Source organism: Protopterus annectens, chromosome 7.part1, assembly GCF_019279795.1.
Source record: "Protopterus annectens isolate FY-2018-M chromosome 7.part1, PAN1.0, whole genome shotgun sequence".
NCBI lineage: Eukaryota > Metazoa > Chordata > Ceratodontiformes > Protopteridae > Protopterus > Protopterus annectens.
The window spans coordinates 504,954,782-504,978,806 of NC_056740.1; the positions used below are offsets into that span (position 1 = coordinate 504,954,782).

At 39.1% G+C, this 24,025-nt stretch overlaps 1 protein-coding gene across 1 annotated transcript in view; it reads right to left on the minus strand.

Moving 5' to 3' along the window:
- WDR72 (WD repeat domain 72) overlaps positions 1–24,025 on the minus strand; it is a 2,139,079-nt gene that overhangs the window by 1,451,195 nt on the left and 663,859 nt on the right. The window contains exon 11 of the mRNA XM_044078940.1: positions 18,670–18,900. Coding sequence (XP_043934875.1) covers positions 18,670–18,900 — 231 coding nt within the window. The remainder of the gene's footprint in view (positions 1–18,669; positions 18,901–24,025) is intronic.

Here is a 24,025-nt window from a genome sequence, read left to right on the forward strand (position 1 = left end):
CCCAGCATGATGACTGAACACTATAATATCACCTACTCCGTCTGCATTAATTACAATTTTCGGTATGTTGCCATTTTACTCATCAGTGTTTCTTTATGATTACTCAGAGCTACACCCCATCAGGTTTCGTGTAGTAGTCACTTAAAGGAAAGGCACGTAACTTCTTTCTCGTTCTCCCATATTCCTTCACCAATCTGGCCTTACGGATGTGGGAAGAGTGGCTGAATTTCTCTATTGTTTTGGTCAAATTTTCTTATCTATATAAATTGCACCACTGGTTCTCCCAGCAAATGGGTGCAAACTTGTTGAAAGCAGCCAAGTCAACAGCAAGTAAATAAAATAAAATTCTACTTTACTCTCATTTGAGTCAGAGATTATATGGAAGTCCATCATGTACGGCTATGACAGCATGAAATGCAACCTTTTTCATTTCGCAAAGGTAAGAACTTGGCATCTTGCTTCAATCATTATAAACATACACATGACACTGGGCATACTCACTTGCAACAAACCACCTTGACTGGTGAACCTTTGATTGGCTGCTTCCCATGTGGCCACTGTACCAACTGTGATAAAGTCACCACGTCTAAACAATTTACGAGTAGAAATTGTGCCATGGTCTATGACATCCAATTTTTTGCTAATTGCAGCAGCGACTGGTTAGTCTATTTGGCAACATGCACCTGTGGGTCCTTTTACATTGGACAAACATCTCGTCCTCTCAGGCTTAGAATTTCTGAACATGTAAGTAACATTAAAAATAAAAAAGCTAATAATGCTTTGCATAAACACTGTCTGGCACACAAAACTGCAAAATTCACTTTCATGATTATTGATATTGTCAAGGGCAATAAATCCAACAAAACCAGATGGCATTCTATTTTAGATTCTAAAGAAAAGAAATAGATTGTAAAACTAGGTGGATTATTCCCACCTGACCTTAATGAGCTATTTTGAAAATGAGCCAGTGGAGTTGCACTTGTATGTATTTAAACTGTAACATTTGACTCTTCTGGTTTACACTGATGAAGGCTGTGTTTTTTTTACCAGCTGAAACCGGTCTGGTTATTTGTTTTTATGTTATTATAATTAATAAATGTTATTTCCAGGTCACAGTTTGCTGGCTCAACTTGTTTTTTTGGATCTTATTTACTTTTTGGAGCCGTGCAATTGTCCTTGTGCAGGAGGTTGATTTTGGGTGTTGCACTGCTTACTACATCCTGCTGGGGGCCTGTGAACCTGATGCTGGCTGCAGGGGTTGGGAGGGTGGCCTAATGGTTAAGGTGTTTGCCTTATAAACACAAGGTGCAGAGTTTGAGTCTCACAAGGGATAACTGGCTAGGCTTAAAATGGCTCACAAGGGCAGTTAGCCTAGTACCAATCTATGATCTATGATCTATGATCTATGATTGTCTCTGCAGTCCCAAATATCGTTTCTTCATTTTTGCTCATTTTTTGCTCCACAAGACATCTGGATTATATTCTTATCATTTGGAGGATTTGCCATTAGAATATCTGGAAATCTGGAAGATACATGGTATCAAACTTAACTTTATTTTTCATTTTGGTTCGAAGCAGTTTGGTGTGTCGGCCTAACGTACGTGCAGCATCACTGCCTCATTTGCTGAAACTCTACAACTTGTGCATCTAAAAAGGTACTGTTTCGGCTTTATATGGAACAACTTCCATTTATTTGGATTATAGTTCGTTTGGGCTAACAGTCGTTGGCAAGCATACTACTTAAACGGTTCCTTTCTTTACGGACTTGTTTTTGTACATTTTTTGGCCATTTTCTGGAAAATTGGGAAGTCGGCGCTTTTGTACGGCAATTTATGACAAGGGGATGAATGTCGTTGACATTTTCATGATTCTTCCAAACTTTTCTACATCAACATTAAGGGGCCATTGGTTTAACAGGATTACATCAAGACGGCCGAGTTGGATGTGTTTTTCTCTGGCACTCATCTAACTATTTGGTTGGGATTGTGTATGCAATATCGGACTATCTATTGGATGTTTAATTTATACTGGTCTGATTTCTGAGCAGACCGCAACGTCGTTGGACACTATATTGGTTTCTATATTTGTTTTTTCTGATCACATTTGCAACAATACTGTGATTACTTAGGTAGTGGCTAACCATTTTATACATAGGATTGCCTGTTTATTTTTACAGCAGAACACATTATTGTATGTGAATTTTGTCCTTTGCTTGTTGGCTTATGCTCAAATGATTTTGGCATTAGGTATATTAATGAACTAGATATCAAGCTAAGGGTGAAGGTTCTATATATTCATGGGTCCTTACAAAATCTTTTGGTCAATTTTCGTACTGTCTGGTCAGGAATGGATATTTAAATATTGGACGGCCGGAAGCTGGTCCTATTTATACCAGTTTTATTTCTGATGAGACCAGAGGGTCATTGAACATATTATTGTTGGTTTGATTGTTTTCCCAGTAATTTAACAATTTCTGATCAGGAAGGCAGATTGCCATATGCATAGGTATTTTCATTTTTCATTAACAGCATATTTTATTTGTTTTTCGCTGTCTAACGGTCTGTTGTTTAATTGTTTGCTATTTTGGCATAAGGCACATGGGGAATTTGATATTAGGAATTGATTCCTAGGGGTTTATTATTGTCTTACAGGACTTTTGTAATAGCTAGGGTATTAAGGCTTGTATAACATTTATTCAATTGTTGATGCTTTGGCTATATTATAACCATAGCCCACTTATAACTGTTCATTTAGCATCAGTTGTCACAGCATTATTACTCTTGATCCATTTTGGATCGACTGGTGTGTTCACCCTATATTGTATGACTATTTGCATAATCTTTGGAGTATATTTATACTTAATCAGGATTTCTCCATAATCTATCACTTATGTTACTCTCCAGGTAACTTTCTTGCATGATGTATGCTTTTGAACACACCCTTAGCCCAACTATATTCCACTGAGTCCGGTGGCAGTTGTCCTGTGAGCTCCTAGTTTTTTTAACAATTGATTTGGTTTTGGGACACTTCCCATTCAATCATTGGTTGGCACCTTGGTCTCTTTGATTTTATTTGATGTCCACTGATTTTTCACTGGTCTTGTGTTATACTGTTGCTCCCAGGTTATGACAACAAAATAATGATTATATGCCTATTGGGGCTAGCTGTATTCCTTACTATTTCTCCATAACTACAAGAGTACTCTCTTCTCCTGACCCAGGGTTTTGTCTTTTGACCCTTCACAATCTTTATTCAATATAAATAGATCCAACAATTGTTTTTTGCCCAGACAGCAGGTTCCTACATCTTTGTGAAGGGACTTAGCAAATTTGAAACTGGCCAGTATTTGGCCCTTATTTACCTTGGGTATTATTGTCCCTTCGATTCAAGATTGGTTATGGTCCTATGTTATTGACGTAGCAATCCCAATTATTTTGGGTTAATGCTATTATTGTCAAATATCTGTATGGACACAAATATATTGTCAATATTTTTATGAATATTTGATTCTTTGTTTTTCTGAGCTCGATACTGAACAAAATTAGTATTATTGCTATTAGCAATCTCTAATAAAGTACTAACATGGATCTGTTTAGTTTAGTTTCGGGTCTATCAGCAGACAGAGAGGACCTTGGAGCATTTGGTCTGGGTCCTGCTACAAACAATGGCAACATTAGTGACCCCTTGGGGCCTGAGTCGACTTGTGGCCTAGCCTTTGATAAGCTGCATAAGCATCTTAAATCATTAAGATCTAATGTATGGCACTCAAAGCTTTTCAAGGCTTATATGGCCAAAGGCATCACACCAAGGGGGCTCAGAATCAGAATACAACCACATGTGGGTGAGGCTGACCAGGAGTTAAACAGTCAATGGGCAGCTATACAACAACAAGCCACAATGTCCTTTGTTGAAGCTTTGGCCAAGTACCATGATAGAGTAATTGACCGTGAGATCAATATAGTTACTGAATTGTGCAATGAAGTACAACAATTTGAGGGTGACAGTTTTTTTACTAAACATTTGAACAAGGTGGCAAATGATCTTAGCAACCTTGAGGAGCAACTCAAGATCAGAAAAATTAAAAAATTCCAGTGTGATCAACTAGATTACCAGGGTGCCAAACCTTTTAGCAATTTTAACAAACATGTTAGATTTACACCAAATCCAGCTAGAACTCCAAAAAGAAAAAGGCCCAGGCCTATCCTTAGGAAACGGACCACAGACTATGGTTCATCCACTGATGACCCATCATCCTGCACAGATAGTGATATACACTTAGCATCAGATTCACTGACCCCACAAAGGATGCAGGGGTTTGTCCCTTTAGGACAAAATATAAACGAGGAGGGAGGAAGCACAGGAAAAATCAACAACATCCAAAGTCTGTTGAAACTAGTATTGCAGAAATAAACAAGAATGCAAATGCAAATGTTCTAAATTTATCAGACTTTGTCTTGTCACCCACTCATTTGTCTATTCTCAATAAAGGTCTTAATTATATCCCTGGTTTTGTGGTATCTGAGGATGTCCTGGCACAAGACGTTATGTCTTTTTGCAGAATTCGAAATCTTAAGCTACAGTTTGGCGATGTGGATGGTAATTACAATACTGACAAATTTTTATATCACAAATCCAGATACCTACCTCCCATGCATCCCACTGTACACCAGTTTCAGAGCAGCATTCTCAAAGATCTGCACTATTCTAGCTCTGACACTCGTTTCAAACCTAATAACCTGTCATTGAGTGATAAACAGGCAATTTTCGAATTACAGAATAACAGGGACATAGTCATCATTTCTGCTAACAAAGGTGGGGCAGTAGTAGTCATGAACTGGTCAGACTATGATAAGGAGGCCAAGAGCAACTTTTGGACAGACGCTATTATGCTGAAATGTCAATCAACCCCACTTTTAGATTTAAGAAACAGATTGATGACTTTTTGTCCATTGCTAGGGATGAAGGTATCATTACAGCCAATGTGTTGCAGCAGCTAACAATTCAGGACTCTGCTAATCAATACATCTATTTTTTACCCAATATACACAAGGATCCAGTTAATTCACCAGGTAGACCTATTGTGTCAGGTAGGGGATACATCACGGAACCACTATCCATATTTCTGACCAAATATCTGACGCCTTTATTGTCACGGGTTTGTTCCCGTTTACAGGACAATACTGAATTTCTACAAATGATTTCTGACACACAGTTGGAACCGGGTTGGTTAATGTGCACACTTGATGTCAGCGCCCTATATACCAACATCCCACACAATTTTGGTTTGGAAGCTCTGGCCCATTGGCTAAATGTGGCATGTTTATATGAACCAGATTTCAATTCTTTTTTGGTTGGTCTTGCAGAACAAGTCCTTAACAACAACGTCTTCTTTTATCAGGATACTTGCTATTGGCAGACTAAGGGGACAGCAATGGGGGCATCCTTTGCCCCCATCTATGCTGACCTCTTCTTGGCCTTCATTGAAGATCAAATCATTTATGACAACAGCCATAACATATATTTGGATGAAATCGGCATCTGGAGACGTGATCTGGATGATTGCTGGATAGTATGGAGGGCAGATGTGGAGTATTTATCTGAATTCATTTCTTACCTGAATGACAACAAATGGGGTCTACATTTTACAGCAAACTATCATGTAAGTACCATTACCTTTCTTGATGTTTTGATCAATAGACAACCTGATCATACTTTAAGCACACAGGTCTTCAGGAAGTACCCCGAATATAACACTGTCCTCCATGCATCTAGCTTTCATCCACCTCACATTGCCAGAAATATCCCAAAATCTCAATTTATACGTATGAGGCGGATTTGTTCCCATGAAGCTTCTTTTCAAGAACACAGACGGGACCTAACCAACAGATTCAGATCCAGGGGATACCAGATGGGACATGTTCTGCAAGCCAGCAACTGGGCCAACACACTACACAGGGAGGACTTGTTAACCTACAAACCACGGAACAGGGATGAACCACAACCTATCAGGTTTGTAACCACTTATGCCAGAAACTCTGATTTATTAATCAACAACATACATAGACTTTGGAACATATTATAATGTGATCAAGAATTAGCTAATACAATACCGGACAGATGCCTTTTTTCATTTCGCAAAGGTAAGAACTTGGCATCTTGCTTCAATCATTACAAACATACACATGACACTGGGCATACTCACTTGCAACAAACCACCTTGACTGGTGAACCTTTGATTGGCTGCTTCCCATGTGGCCACTGTACCAATTGTGATAAAGTCACCAAGTCTAAACAATTTACGAGTAGAAATTGTGCCATGGTCTATGACATCCAATTTTTTGCTAATTGCAGCAGCGACTGGTTAGTCTATTTGGCAACATGCACCTGCAGGTCCTTTTACATTGGACAAACATCTCGTCCTCTCAGGCTTAGAATTTCTGAACATGTAAGTAACATTAAAAATAAAAAAAGCTAATAATGCTTTGTATAAACACTGTCTGGCACACAAAACTGCAAAATTCACTTTCATGATTATTGATATTGTTAAGGGCAATAAATCCAACAAAACTGGATGGCATTCTATTTTAGATTCTAAAGAAAAGAAATGGATTGTAAAACTAGGTGGATTATTCCAACCTGGCCTTAATGAGCAATTTTGAAAATGAGCCAATGGAGTTGCACTTGTATGTATTTAAACTGTAGCATTTGACTCTTCTGGTTTACACTGATGAAGGCTGTGTTTTTTTACCAGCCGAAACCAGTCTGGTTATTTGTTTTTATGCTATTATAATTAATAAATGTTATTTCCAGGTCACAGTTTGCTGGCTCAACTTGTTTTTTTGGATAAAAAAATGAGACCACAATAAATCATTTCAAAACTTTTCCCACCTTTAATGTGACCTATAACCTGTACAATTCAATTGAAAAACAAACAAATATGTTAGAGGAAAAAATATAAAAAATGAAAAAACATACAATATGCTGGTTGCATAATTGTGCACATCCTTAAACTAATACTTTGTTGAAGCAAGTATTGATTTAATTACAGCATTCAGTCTTCTTGGGTACACACCTGTCATCAATTAAAGAGACTCTGATTAACCCCAAATAAAGTTCAGCTGTCCTAGTAGGATTTTCATGACATTTACTCAGTTGCCTGCTGCAGCTAAAGTCATGGTTATACCATGGAACACAGTAAAGACAGTCGTCAAAAGTGGAGAAAATATGGGACAAGAGTGACGTTGCAAATAACTGGACATCCCTCCAAAACTGATGAAAAGACAAGGCAAAAACTGATCAGGGAGGCTGTCAAGAGACCTATAGCAACACTGAAGGAGCTGCAGTAAATTCTGGCAAGTACTGGTTGTGTACTACATGTGACAATAACCTCCCATATCTCCATATGTCTGGACTATGGGGTAGGGTTACACGACAGAAGCCTTTTCTCACACAGAAAAACATCCAGGCCTGGCTAAAATTTGCAAAACAATACATAAAGTCTCCCAAAAGCATGTGGGAAAATATGTTATGGTCTGATGAGACCAAGGCTGAACTTTTTGGCCGCAATTCCAACCAAAAGTTACATTTGGAATAAAATCAACACTTCAAATCACCAAAAGAACACCATCCCCATGGTGAAGCATGGTGGTGGCAGTATCATGCTTTGGGGTTGCTTTTCTGCAGCTGGCACTGGGGCTTTAGTCAAAGTGGAGGGAATTATTAACAGTTCAAAATACCAGTCACTTTTGGCCCAAAACCTTCAGGCATCTGCTAGAAATATGAAGATGAAGAGGAATTTCACCTTTCAACATGACAATGACCCCAAACATACATCCAAATCAACAAAATAATGGTTTCACCAGAAGACAATTTAGTTTTGGAATGGCCCAGCTAGAGCCCAGACCTAAATCCAGTAGAAAATATGTGGGGTGACCTGAAGAGGGCTGTGCACAAGAGATGCCCTTGCAATCTGACAGATTAGGAGCATGTTTGCAAGGAAGAGTGGGCAAATATTGCCAAGTCAAGATGTGTCATGCTGATAGACTACTACCCAAGAAGACTGAATGCTGTATTTAAATCAAAAGGCGCTTCAAGAAAGTATTAGTTTAAGGGTGTGCACACACAACAAAGTATTAGTTTAAGGGTGTGCACACTTATGCAACTAGCGTATTTTACATTTTTTATTTTTTATATTTTTCCCCTAACAAATCTGTTTGTTTTTCAATTGAATTGTATAGGTTATAAAACACATTAAAGGTGGGAAAAGTTTTGAAATGATTTATTGTAGTCTAATTTTTTTATATCACAAAAACCTGGCATTTTAACAGGGGTATATAAACTTTTTATATCCACTGTATGTATATATATATATATATATATATATATATATATATATATATATATATATATATATATATATATATAAATATGCAGATATATATATATTTATATATGTATATAAAATGCACACGTGCACACGCACATGCAAACATGCACACACATGCACGCACACACAAACATTTTATCAAAGGCAAGGATAACCTAAAATCACTTTTCTCTGTATTTCTCATAGGTGAGGATAAACTGAAAAACCTTTTCCTTACACTTCCTTAAGGGCAATCATATATCCAAGTGGCCTCCCCTTTTAAGGATTCTGGCTCCTTTCCCTTCAGACTGCTTTCTTTCTGGTACTGGCTCCTCCTTCTACAGTCCCTGCTACTGACACAAAAGTTATGAATCTGAGGAGCAGCAGGGAACTGGACCCTGGAATGGCCCACATGCACCTGTCCCTGTTATCTTTTTCATGCCTGTCACTGTCATTCTGTTAACACACTTAAAAAGGCCAGCCACCACTACACACGCACACACACACACACACACACACACACACACACACACACACACACACACACACACACACACACACACACACACACACACACACACCTACCTATATACATATATGTTTGTACACACACACACACACACATATATATATATATATATATATATATATATATATATATAAAATGGCATAGCTGTTAGGATAACAAATGTTTTGTTGTGAGCTGCTGAGTATAACTTAAATGATGCAGTGAGGTATGCAGCAGAGAGAGAGCATGGAGCAGCATAACCTAACTTGTGATGTGAGGTATGCAGCAGAGAGAGCATGGAGCAGCAGAACCAAACTTGTGATGTCAGGTATGCAGCAGAGAGCATGGAACAGCAGAACCTAACTTGTGATATGAGGTATGTAGTGGAGATAGCATGGAACAGCATGACCTAACTTGTGATGTGAGGTATGCAGCGCAGAGAGCATGGAACAGCAGAACCTAACTTGTGATGTGAGGTATGCAGCGCAGAGAGCATGGAACAGCAGAACCTAACTTGTGGTGTGAGGTATCCAGCAGAGAGAGCATGGAGCAGGAGAACCTAACTTATGATGTGAGGTATGCAGCGCAGAGTGCATGGAATAGCAGAACCTAACTTGTGATGTGAGGTATGTTGAAAAGAGAGCATGGAACAGCAGAACCTAACTTGTGATGTCAGGTATGCAGCAGAGAGAGCATGTAACAGCATAACCTAACTTGTGATGTCAGGTATGCAGCAGAGAGAGCATGGAACAGCATAACCTAACTTGTGATGTCAGGTATGCAGCAGAGAGAGCATGGAACAGCATAACCTAACTTGTGATATCAGGTATGCAGCAGAGAGAGCATGGAACAGCAGAACCTAACTTGTGATACGAGGTATGTAGCGGAGAGAGCATGGAACAGCATAACCTAACTTGTGATGTGAGGTATGCAGCAGAGAGAGCATGGAACAGCATAACCTAACTTGTGATGTGAGGTATGCAGCAGAGAGAGCATGGAACAGCATAACCTAACTTATGATGTGAGGTATGCAGCAGAGAGAGCATGGAACAGCAGAACCTAACTTGTGATATGAGGTATGTAGCGGAGAGAGCATGGAACAGCATAACTTAACTTGTGATGTGAGGTATGCAGCAGAGAGAGCATGGAACAGCATAACCTAACTTGTGATGTCAGGTATGCAGCAGAGAGAGCATGGAGCAGCAGAACCTAACTTGTGATGTCAGGTATGCAGCGGAGAGAGCATGGAAAAGCTTAACCTAACTTGTGATGTGAGATATGCAGCAGAGAGAGCATGGAACAGCAGAACTTAACTTGTGATGTGAGATATGCAGCAGAGAGAGCATGGAACAGCAGAACCTAACTTGTGATGTGAGGTATGCAGCAGTGAGAGCATGGAACAGTATAACCTAACTTGTGATGTGAGGTATGCAGCAGAGAGAGCATGGAACAGCATAACCTAACTTGTGATGTCAGGTATGCAGCAGAGAAAGCATGGAACAGCATAACCTAACTTGTGATGTGAGATATGCAGCAGAGAGAGCATGGAACAGCAGAACTTAACTTGTGATGTGAGATATGCAGCAGAGAGAGCATGGAACAGCAGAACCTAACTTGTGATGTGAGGTATGCAGCAGTGAGAGCATGGAACAGTATAACCTAACATGTGATGTGAGATATGCAGCAGAGAGAGCATGGAACAGCAGAACTTAACTTGTGATGTGAGATATGCAGCAGAGAGAGCATGGAGTAGCAGAACCTAACTTGTGATGTGAGGTATGCAGCGGAGAGAGCATGGAACAGCAGAACCTAACTTGTGATGTGAGGTATGCAGCAGAGAGAGCATGGAACAGCAGAACCTAACTTGTGATGTCAGGTATGCAGCAGAGAGAGCATGGAACAGCAGAACGTAACTCGTGATTGTACGTATGCAGCAGAGAGAGCATGGAATAGCAGAACCTAAACTGTGATACTTGCATTAATGCAGTTAAAAGGAAAAGCTTAAAACAGCATGGCAGAGATTTCTGCCTCTCAGTCAAAAGGGAGTTACATAGAAAAGAGTGGGGACACTTGGTGGTTACCAGCCAGAAGATTTGCTAGAAGACATGTTTGCCTATCTTTGAATGGGAGTACTGAAGCCAAGTGCAGTGACTCATGAGAACATATGGAGGAAGAAAAAACAGAACAGTAACCTTGATATTCAGTGACAAGAGCTGCAGCTATGTAAGCTGCCTAACACAGATAGATGCAGTATATGCAGTCACATAAAATACATTTCTTAAAACTATACAGTTGCAATGAGGAAGACCTTATTATTAACCAATTTACATGTTTCTGAATCACACACACAGTTGCCATCAGTGTAAAAACATTTTTCAGCAATAGTTTTCACTGGCAGGCCATGCATCATAGTCACACAAGGAACCCCTTTGTCACTCTCACACACATATGAAGGCATTCACACTCACACACACACGTACACACACACACACACACACACACACACACACACACACACACACACACACACACACACACACACACACACACACACACACAAAACCACTCACACATTCAATCAACTTCACACATTCCGTCCTCTATTGAATACTCTCATGCACACTTACACATTCACCCATAAACACACAAACACACATCTACTCTATGGATTTCCTACCTAACCCTCCTGTTGTGAGCACACAGGCAGACCCTCAGTCAGACACAGTAATCCAACACCAGTCATACCCCTGCAGACACGCACACACTGCTACATACTATATCTGCACTGATCTTCCCTATCGTTATCTGCAGTGTAGTTGGTCTTATTAAGTATAATGGAGGAAAGCAGCATTTAGGCCATGTTTAATCATCTCAGCAGTCTGTAATAATTTATGCAGCCCAAGTTATTCTGCATAAATCCCCTCCTGCGAGCATTTCTGGGGAAAGCACATGGCTGATTAACATTAATTAGTATTAGCTATTCCCCAGAATGCCTCATTATCATTTAGCATGGCCATTGGGATAGCCCACAGCAGTGATTCAACTGACTATATAAAAATCACAGCTGTGGCCCTGTCTCTGAATCAGAAAGGGTGACCATGAGTGGTTGGCCAGTTGTACTGGGGCTTACCACTTGTGTCAACTCTTTGTGAATCCCAGGGTAATAATTTCTTTTTTTTTTATTTAAGAGATTTTTTGTGCTACAGAATTACATTTGTGTATATTTTACCTTGATGTTTTACTGAAAAGTGCACTGAACCTGAAATTCTGCCTCCACTGTTGTGCATGTGTGAAAGAGTTTTATTTGTGATGCTAGTAGAAAATATGGACACAAACTTGGTCATCATAATAAATTGCAGTTATACTTTGTTCTATGTTGCTACATTTGTTGCTTAATTTCCCTAATGAAGAACAGGGGGATGGAGCGAGAAATTTTGCCAAAATGTAGAAACTTGTAGAAGTTATGCTGCAGGCCAACAAGAAAATCAATAACAGCAGAATGTCCTTTCAGGAGAGGAGTAAGGAAACTGATGGGAAATTAGTCTCCAGAAAGAGAGAAATAATACACCAGATGTTTAAAATTAAAGATTGTTGATTAATGAAGTCGTGCTTAAAACTCAGTAAACAGCCTCTAATTAGAAATGTGCAGATATCTCGGCCACGGTGGTGCAGTGGTTAGCATTGACACCTCAGAGCAAGAGGTTCTCCGGTTCAATCCTCGGCTGGGGTGCCTTCTGTGCAGAGTCTGCATGTCCTCCCTGTTGTTGCGTGGGTTTCCTCCGGGTGCTCTGATTTCATCCCAAAGACATGCTGTACGTGGATTGGGCACTCTAAATTGGCCCTAGGTGTGAGTGTGTGCATCTGTGTGCCTCCTTTGGAAGGTTGGGCGCAGGGCTGGCAACTTGACACTGTAAAACTCCACTGCCAATCATGAACAGACAGGTGATCTGCTGTGGTGACCCCTAACCAGGAAAAAGCTGAAAGAAGAAGATACCTGCAAACACCAAGACAATGTCAACAGGTAAAGGAATATGTTTTAAGTGTAGGGAGAAACGGTACATTGCAACAAAGTATTTAAATGGCTCTGTTAGTGATTTATTTTTAACAAAATCCTAGTAATGAAAGTGTAAATGCTGTGCCTTTCATCAAAGTGATTTCTAAGCAGCATCCTGATAATGAAACTTGTAAATGGAATGTGACAAATTACTGCTACTAGATTCAGTATACCATTTCTGAGCCACTATTAAGTTAGGTAAAAGTGTACTGTTGGTGGATGGGAAGGAATGAAATGAGTATTAGATTCTGGGAACACGATCACACTTATTAATGAACCCTAAGTCTGTAAACATTAAAAGAGAAAGGTAGTAGTATTAAGTATTCATAAGGGTCATTCAAAGGGGATCCAGTATCTGTCAGTCTTGGTTGACATTGTCAACAGGCCTCGATGCTTTGCCAGAGATGGTCTTCATCTGCCATCCCTGGGATTTTGGTTACTGGCTATGGATCTTGCCACCCCCATTGTGCCTTTTTTTGGCAATGTCACAAGAACAAAATTCTTGACGTAAAAATGCCCTCTAAAACAACATAATAGTTATACTTCTAAATGCTATGAGTTTAAACCAGAAGCAACACTCACTGGAAGCAGTCCTCACCTTGGAAGATGCTGACATTCGTGCAGTCTCTCAGATCTGGTTTAAGGCTGTGGAGAGCACCCCAGTTATAGCAAGTTACATTTCCTTCCACACATTCATAGCGCAGACTGAAGGTATGAGGACTAAAGGAGGTGGTGTAACAATATTCATTAAAGATAAATGCACCTCCAGATTGGTTAAACAGCATGATTCCCTTGAATTACTTCAGGTGCAACTGACTGTAGGTAAGACCCCTCTTCAGGTCATAGTCAGCTATAGAACCCCCTTCATGAATCAGGACATCCACTCAGCCTACTTGGATCTACTTGAGTCAATCAAGATACAACAAAACACCCTGGTTTTGGGTGACTTTAACTACCGATCCATTGACTGGGTAAATTATACGTATTCTAACTCACTTGCCCAAAGGTTCCTGGAGTTCCTTAACTCCAAAGCCCTGGACCAGCTAGTTGACACACCAACAAGAGGATCAAACATCCTGGATCTTGGTGCTCACCAAAATGGGGTATCTCTGCACCACTCCCAGTGTGTGGCCATCCCTGATGGAATCTGGCCACAAATCAGGCTCACTAGAAGTAACTATAAACCAAGATTTCTCCATAGCAACAACTAGACTAAAAAACTTCTCCAAGACCAATTACAACCTCTTACGTAATGGCATAAATAGCTTCATAGCCTCTCCTCCACTGATGGAACAGACACCTATGCTGAGTTAGACACCAATGCCTTATACAAGCACCTGTACAATTGTATTGACTCTGTCATATCTGATAGAACCAAAGCAAGACCTTCCAGGAAAAACAAACCTGCCTGGTGGGCAACTGTCATTAATAGGCTATACAACTGGTGAAAGAAATTGCTGTCTAAGAATAGGAAGGAGTGGTCTCAAAACTGGAAACACTCCCTCCTCAACTTAAGTAAGCAACCAAGACTCCTAGTGAAGTCCTCCAACACTAACTGTGAATCCAAATTAGCTTCCCTAACTAGGGATAACCACAAGACATTCTTTAGTTACAACCATTTAGCTGAACTCATAGGTAATGGTACTACATATACAGAACCTGTGGATATAGCAAACCTGCTGGCTGACAGGTTCAGTGAAAACTTCACTCCCCTGTCCCCATCACATATACCCCAAAGCATCCCTAACACCTGTCCCCCACCTAGTATCTCCGAGGAGCAGGTCATAAACACCCTCTCCAATGCCAAAAACACAGCCTCTGAGGGATTAGAAAACATCTCGGGCTGTGTTCTACATAGGTTAAAACAGGAATTAGCATCATCATTGTGTATGCTTTTCAATCACAGCCTAAGCACTGTCTTTGTACCAGAAGAACGAACAACAGCTACAGTCATTCCTTTGCACTAAGGGGGTGCATCCACAGACTCCAGGAACTATAGCTCTATTAGCCTGATCAGCCTCAACTTCAATGACATGGTACAAATCATCATGGACCTTATTAACAAAGATATAGGAAATCTCCAAATGCTTGCCCCACCCAGTTTGGCTTTGTCAAGGGGAGATCATGCCTATTAAACTTTGTGGACTTCTTCAAGACAGTCACCTAAGCCCTAGACAAGGGCAAATCTGTGCATACAGCCTACCCAGACTTAGCCAAGGCCTTTGACACAATCCCCCACTCAGGCATCACTGATAAACTCACCCAGCTGGGTAAATCCATATATTGTCAGGTATGTTGCAAACTGGCTCATTGATAGAACTTGTACAGTCAAAATAGGGGACTTCCACTCCTCCTGCAGACCTGTAACCAGTGGTGTTCAACAAGATTGGTTCTGGGACACCTACTGTTCAGAATCTACTTCTCCAAAGAACAGGCTAAAACTAAAGGACTGTGGCTGACAAAGTTTGCTGATGACTACAAACTGGGAGTGATCATTAAAATCCGTAGCAATGTCAACATCCTGCAAGAAGTTCTTACACAGACTACTGACTGGTGCCAAGGTCATGGTCTTAAACTTAATGCAAATCCCCTTCATCAAGGGTGATGTTCCTGCGAACTACCACATCAATAGCAATACCCTAAACACACAGTCAGTGGTGAGAGATCTGGGCACACAGGTTGAAAGCAACCTTAACTTCAATCACCATCTCTCCACAGAGGTAAGAAGGGCATTTTATATTGCTCATCTCATAAGTAAGGGTATTGCCTCCAGAAAAAAAAGGTTATAAACCCCTGTACTCATCCCTTATCAGGTCAATAACAGAATACAGTTCTCCCTTTGGTATGTTCCTTTTCAGACACCTGTAGCAATTGGAGAAATCACTAAGTTTCCTTATGAAGAAAATTCAGGGTCTTCAAGATCTGTCTTATGGGGACAGACTGATATCACTGTCACTTTACTCTGTGCCATACAGACTGCCTCAGAGGCATACAGAGCAATCTCTGATCTAGCTTTAATGGAAATGCTGCACATTCACAAGTCAAATGGCACATGGGTCACTCGCTCAAAGGACTTTAACTTGGTATGTGACATCAACAGAACTTGCTGGACAGACAGATTCGTCTCACAGAGGTTGCCCCGCATTTGGAACAAGCTTCCTATTCACGTTAAACAAAGCCTCCTGTTGGCCCTATTTAAGCAAAATTTGGACGATTGGATGGATAACTGGGAATTAACCCGGGGGGGTTCCACCTACATCCCTCTTGGACAGGGGCAACAGGTGCTGAACCAGACATCCTTGGGAACATAGGTTGAACTTGGATAGGCTTGTAAGGGCCCTGGGGCAGTTAGCCTAGTAACCTCCTATGATCCTATGAAATAATATTTTATAATGCATGTAGAAATTCCATCACTTTTGGGTAGAATTTTGCATCCGGTTGCTTTAGTACAAAATCTGTCATATGATGTTATAATAAATGAAAACTTCTCTCAGTTGACAATACTGTAGAAATTGAAGAGGAGCACAGCTAGAATGTCTGTGGCATGAGTAAACCTCAAGTAAAAGTGTGAGGCAACAGCAGCAGCCTCATAGAACTGAAGGAGCTCCCATTTATAATGGTGAGGGAACTCCCATTTATAATGGGGAGGGCAGCAACAGCCTGACATGCTACTAAGAACACACAGTTCTGAATATATTTCTAGTAAGACTGTGGGTAGTCAATTTCAGCCGAACATACAGTTAAAATACATACTGCTGATGAAAAAAATGGATAGGTGTAAAAACTTCAGGAGGGGCTACAACCTGTGGGTTTTCAGAAACTGAATGTTGCCAAAAAAACTCCAGTTATTAAATTAATGAAATAAGTCACTGTATAAACTGAAAGTGAAGAACCCTAAGTACATATTATAGAACATCATCAAAAGATTTAAATCGCTAATATAATGAAATGTGCTTGTGGACAGAGAAAGGGAAAGACCCAGAGTGATAACCTCACTTGGAGAAGAACCTGTACAGACTCTTAGATTTCTGATTTATCTCTGCATTGTCAAAAGAGAGGAGTTAGACTAGTTATAAACAGGACTCTCGTAGTACATACTCAGGCATTAGTCTCTCAGTTAAGAAGGAGCAATATTTTGAAGAGCAGAGACAGCTGGTGGTTTAAAGTTAGAAATCCATCTGGACAAAACATTTGCTTCTCTCTGTCACTGAATTATTGTGGCTAAGGGTAATGACTCTAAGAAGATGCCAACAAGAGATTTCACTGGAAGATAACATGGGGCAATAGAAAGCCACCTTTGGAGCTATTTGGAGCATACCTTCCAATTGCCCAAATTTTTACACAATGATTATATTTTTGCCTCACATTTTTGGTCTGATTTTCATAAAATTTGAGGTTTTCTGGCAAATCACTGAGAATTGAAGTCACTAAATAATGACATACTTTTGAGTTTCAGACTTCATATCTGTAGCAGAAATCCTGCTTTTCTATCATCTTTCTAAGTTTATATGAACAACATTTAAAATCATTTCCTATGTTTGGGCCTTTGTCCTGCATTATTTCACACTTAGTCCAGGTATTGTGCTCTAAGAAGTTAAGATGAATGGTTTGTTTTTAGGTTGGAGATATATATATATATATATATATATATACATATATATATATATATATATATATATATATATGTATGTGCACATTTTGTACTGCTAGGGATGCTTGTATCTTTAAATTAATTGGTTAGGTTTGGTTTTGCGCCTTTTTTCACATAAAATAAGCAATTGTTCAGTCATTGTATATGGTCTGATGAAGCCCTGTTGGGTGAAAGCGCTTACCACTGTTTTTAATATGATTTTTGAATAAATCATTTTATTGTGGACTGAATGATTTTCAACCCTGTAAGCCTTGTTTCACTCTGATACCTGTGGTTTTAACTTGTTTTATGTAGATTAATTAATTCAAATCAGCTACGTAATCAAAAAGCATTCTCAGTTGACTTTGCATTCTTCAGTAAACTGAACATGCATAACTACCTCATAGATTACAACCATTTCCTGGTAATAAGTTGTCTTAACTTTTAATAATATTTTATGTGCAAAACATGGCCAAAATTCTTGGTGAGTGAGGTTTTTTTACAATGATTGTCCTACAGAAGCTCAGCAGGTGAAGAAGATGAGGCCCTGCAACTTACAGTAGGATTACAAAAAAAAAAAAAAAAAAAAAAAAAAAACACGAGACAATGGTATTATCAGATTTCTTTTAGTATTTTTTCTGACTTCTGACATATTTAGAGGACATTCTTCATATAAAAACCACAAATAACTACAACTTGGAAAAGAAAAACCAAAGTGATAGTAAACAAATAACGCCAAGTCGATGCTGCAAAGAATCCTTTTACTTGTTAGCGCTTTCATGCATGCCAATGCATGCACTTCTTCAGACCTGGTCTGAAGAAGTGCATGCACTGGCGTGCATGAAAGCGCTAACAAGTAAAAGGATTCTTTGCAGCATCGACTTGGCGTTATTTGTTTACATTCTTCATATAAGTATTACACTAGAATATTTTGAATTGATAAGTACTTCTGCTTTGATAATGAAAATGATTTATATAAAATTATGCCCATTTGAAAGTTTAGCAAATTAATAATTAAAAGTATAACAGACACAGGAATAAATGATAAATAAGAAAAACGATAGCATATTATGTTTACTTCATACTGAAAATAAAACACCAAGATAGATTACCGTTCAGTAGAGATCGTTCATCTAGCAATCTTTCTCTAGCTGTATGTAAAGCAATTGTTATAATTATTTTCCCATCTTCATATCCGCAGACCAGCTTGTCATAATTAGGTATGTAAACACCAGTAGTAACAGCTCCTTTAGGAGTTCCATCACAGTCAGCATCTCTGTTTGGATCAGGTCTACATTCTTCAAAAACATCTTGCAGAGATGACGTTGCAGATACTTGAATTTCTAAGAAAAAAAATATGTATCAGATCAGTGTGGCAATAATTAAAAAAGGCCATGAACAAATGCATGAAATTCTATGATTAATCTGATACAGTATGTTATATTTCATATTATGTTCCTTTAGTTTCAACCCAAAATAAAATTCTGTATTCAAATCTGGTCCTTGGCAATAAAAGTAGGAGAAATGTTCCTTTGACCATACAAAGTGCTGCAAGACTAAGGACTCAACATAAGAAGCAGGTTACACTGTTTGGAAGAACAGGCCCTGGCATTGCATATGTTTGGCAGACCGACTGATATCTGCTGTGGAAAAAGTGCAACTCTCTCCATTAGGACACGAAAACAGAACCTTATCACTGCTAATAGTGTATGAGAAACACAAAAATAACTTCAATTTCATGCATTATACCAAGATGAGACTAAACATGGCCAGTAATCATGCTTTTATCCTAGGAGGAACCCTAACCCACACTACGTTTAAGGCTATACTTGTAAGGAAGTAGGGTAGTAGTTCCTGCAAGGGGTGCAGCCTAAGTGAAGCACTGAAGAAGCGAGACAGTGTCCCAAGATAACAGTACCTCCTAAAAAAGCATGCTGCTATAATAAATTAGGTCATAAACACAAGTTCACTGCTACAGCAAAGGAGCACAGTGCTTTTTATATCATGTTGAGTGAATATGTTAACAACATGACCATGGATACTTGAAAACATGCACATTTTCAAGTAAAACCAATCAGTTTTTTTCATTCACTAGCACATATTTTGTCTAGCAAAGGAATCTTTATTGAATGTGCAGATCATATACATCAGCCTTAATGTAAACAGAAAATGGTCAACACATGAGAAAAAGAATATATATGGATTACACAATATATCTCATGAGGTTTAACAGAAAGAATACTAATATGCAACATTATACATGGAGGAAAAACAAATCACCTAATGTTATGGCGATGATATTCTTTTATATTCTAAATACACCTGGCAAGCTACACAGTAAAAGAAAATATTCCATTAATCCTTAAACTGTACATTATATTTGTCATTTCTAAGGTGTTCCCGCAGATTTTATTCAGAGATGCTGAGATATCAAAGGGAGTCACTGGTGTCAATTTCCCAAACTTAAACAGGACTGCAAATACAGAATTAGCCATCACATATAATTAAACCTTTCTTTGGGATACTATGACTAACTCGTCCCCTAAGGTGAAGAGCCAAAAAATGCAAATCACTGGTGGATGGAATAGTAACACTCCATGCCCATGACATCTGTTCAGTAACCCTGTCACACATCGGATTACCCCCAGGACAATGCCGCATTACATGTAAACATCAGCATCAGGCTAAGAGCATTGAAAACTCTCACTTGTGTTCACCATACTCACGCTTTCAAATGTTTTGTGTGTAAGAGCTTAAACAAGGTGAAAACTAGCAGTGGAGCATATAACATGTCATGTTATCCACCTACAATCCTTTACCTCTGAATATTGCTAATGATTCTGTTTATACCAAAGCTCCTTTTGTCCCACAGAATGGTGCTAATTATCAGATAGTTGAGTAGAATACATTTATATAATACTGGCAACACAGAGAAGTGCACATCATATGTTTATGAAGTCTGGAAACTGAAATTAATTTCAAGAGAAATATCTTTCAGAGGGCTATCCTCTTTACGAGAGAGAAAAACGAAGAGAAGTTGTAAAAATGACAGAAAGGAATTTTGTGATGTTTTCTTTGGTTTAGACATTAATTATATGATGGGAAGGAATGGGGTCAGAAAGTGTGTCTATGCCCTGCCAAAAAATAAATATAACAGTTAATCTTCTGACATTAGGAGTGTAGGAGGAGACACCTAGATCTCTGCCTGACTTCCATATGCTATCTAATATGCCCAGACTGGTAAGCCTGAGAAGTAATTTCCAAAAAAAGAGAGTCGAATCCCTTGGGTCCCATATTCTGTTTCTGCTTTCCAGGTGGTGCCTTATTTGCCGCATGTGCTTCATCTCAATTTTTGGTAAGAGCTATATCAGCTGTTGCCATGCCTGAGACTGTAAAGATGACAAATATAGGTCATGGTAGCATACCTTTGAAAAACTGGAAGAGTGAGAATCGCTCACCAACCTGGGTGAGAATTGCTTACTTTTTAACTTGATACTCTAGGTGGGTGACCATTCCAAATCAAGCAGGATATCATATTCTGGACTTTGGCTGGAAGGGAAGACCAACAGTGATACAGAAGATGCTTGGATATAAACAAGAATTTGGGCAGACAGACTATGTTTATCATATTAATCCTTGTCTGGAATGGAAACTGCAGTGTTTCCCATCTGCTAAAATTGCTAGCTAATTCAGCAATGAATTGTCTGGTATTTTTTCTGAGCAGATATCAACATCCATGGCTATTTTAACCTTCATATGCATCACTTCATCAGGTTCATACATAATCACTGGATATGTTGTCATAAGAGCATTAAGGAGTCTTTCTCTGTTTTCCAGATAGCTCAGCACACTGTCCAGTTAAGTCACTTGCTCAGAAGGATACAGCACCCAAACAGAGGTTGAGGAAATCAAACTTCAGACTACAGAAAGCAGCTCAGTCACTGCCAAAGTATGTGACTTTGCTGTATTTAAAGTTCTTCTTTTAGGACATTGCTGCTCTTCTACCACACATCCACAGATACTACTAATATCCACAGATACTATTAATATCCATGGATACTACTAATATCCACAGATACTATTAATACCCACCGATGCTACTAATATCCACAGATACTTTTAATATCCACGGATACTACTAATATCCACAGATACTATTAATACCCACCAATGCTACTAATATGCACAGATACTTTTAATATCCACGGATACTACTAATATCCACAGATACTATTAATACCCACCGATGCTACTAATATCCACAGATACTTTTAATATCCACGGATACTACTAATATCCACAGATACTATTAATACCCACCGATGCTACTAATATCCACAGATACTTTTAATATCCACGGATACTACTAATATCCACAGATACTACTAATATCCAAACAAGGAGAAGAACTATATTGATGGATGCAGAAATCATTGAATGGAAAAATTACTGTTTTGGTACATTTAACTTTTAAGTAAGTATGCAAATTCATCTTATGTCTTATGGATGAAACATTTATGGAAGATGCAGGGCTTTGATACTAAGTGACACATCATCATCATTAGTGAACCACATGGAGATAAGACTGTACAGTGGAGACATATCATCATCATCATTAGTGAACCACGTGGAGATAAGACTGTACAGTGGAGACATATCATCATTATCATTAGTGAACCACGTGGAGATAAGACTGTACAGTGGAGACACATTATCATCACTAGTGAACCACATGGAGATAAGACTGTACAGTGGAGTCACATCATCATCACTAGTGAACCACTTGGAGATAAGACTGTACAGTGGAGACACATCATCATCATTAGTGAACCACGTGGAGATAATACTGTACAGTGGAGACACATCATCATCAATGAACCTTGTGGCGATAAGACTGCACAGTGGAGAAATGTTCACATCCTACACTCTCACTTGATGCCCTAGGTGACAAGTAAGTGATTTGAAGGACAATGTAATGAGCAGGTGAGTTAGACGACACTCCTGGTATGCTCTTCTCTTCAGTTTAAAATAGGGAGAGCCAAGTGTTTGAACCATTGGTCAAGTATACAACATTTGGCACGTAGCAATGGAAGGTCCTCCAGTATTTCTATAAGTTTTTCCCACTTCTTGCCCTTCCTGAAGTTAGCTAATAACTTTCCGTAAATGAGTGTTAAACCTCTTCTATTGTTGTTCCTTCTTCTCTGTGCCACCTGCCTACTGAGTCCAATACTAACAAATGTCTTTGAAACAATTATGATCATCTGTGCCACCTGCCTACTGAGTCCAATACTAACAAATGTCTTTGAAACAATTATGATCATCTGTGCCACCTGCCTACTGAGTCCAATACTAACAAATGTCTTTGAAACAATTATGATCATCTGTGCCACCTGCCTACTGAGTCCAATACTAACAAATGTCTTTGAAACAATTATGATCATCTGTGCCACCTGCCTACTGAGTCCAATACTAACAAATGTCTTTGAAACAATTATGATCATCTGTGCCACCTGCCTACTGAGTCCAATACTAACAAATGTCTTTGAAACAATTATGATCATCTGTGCCACCTGCCTACTGAGTCCAATACTAACAAATGTCTTTGAAACAATTATGATCATCTGTGCCACCTGCCTACTGAGTCCAATACTAACAAATGTCTTTGAAACAATTATGATCATCTGTGCCACCTGCCTACTGAGTCCAATACTAACAAATGTCTTTGAAACAATTATGATCATCTGTGCCACCTGCCTACTGAGTCCAATACTAACAAATGTCTTTGAAACAATTATGATCATCTGTGCCACCTGCCTACTGAGTCCAATACTAACAAATGTCTTTGAAACAATTATGATCATCTGTGCCACCTGCCTACTGAGTCCAATACTAACAAATGTCTTTGAAACAATTATGATCATCTGTGCCACCTGCCTACTGAGTCCAATACTAACAAATGTCTTTGAAACAATTATGATCATCTGTGCCACCTGCCTACTGAGTCCAATACTAACAAATGTCTTTGAAACAATTATGATCATCTGTGCCACCTGCCTACTGAGTCCAATACTAACAAATGTCTTTGAAACAATTATGATCATCTGTGCCACCTGCCTACTGAGTCCAATACTAACAAATGTCTTTGAAACAATTATGATCATCTGTGCCACCTGCCTACTGAGTCCAATACTAACAAATGTCTTTGAAACAATTATGATCATCTGTGCCACCTGCCTACTGAGTCCAATACTAACAAATGTCTTTGAAACAATTATGATCATCTGTGCCACCTGCCTACTGAGTCCAATACTAACAAATGTCTTTGAAACAATTATGATCATCTGTGCCACCTGCCTACTGAGTCCAATACTAACAAATGTCTTTGAAACAATTATGATCATCTGTGCCACCTGTCCACTGAGTCTAATACTAACAAATGTCTTTGAAACAATTATGATCATCTGTGCC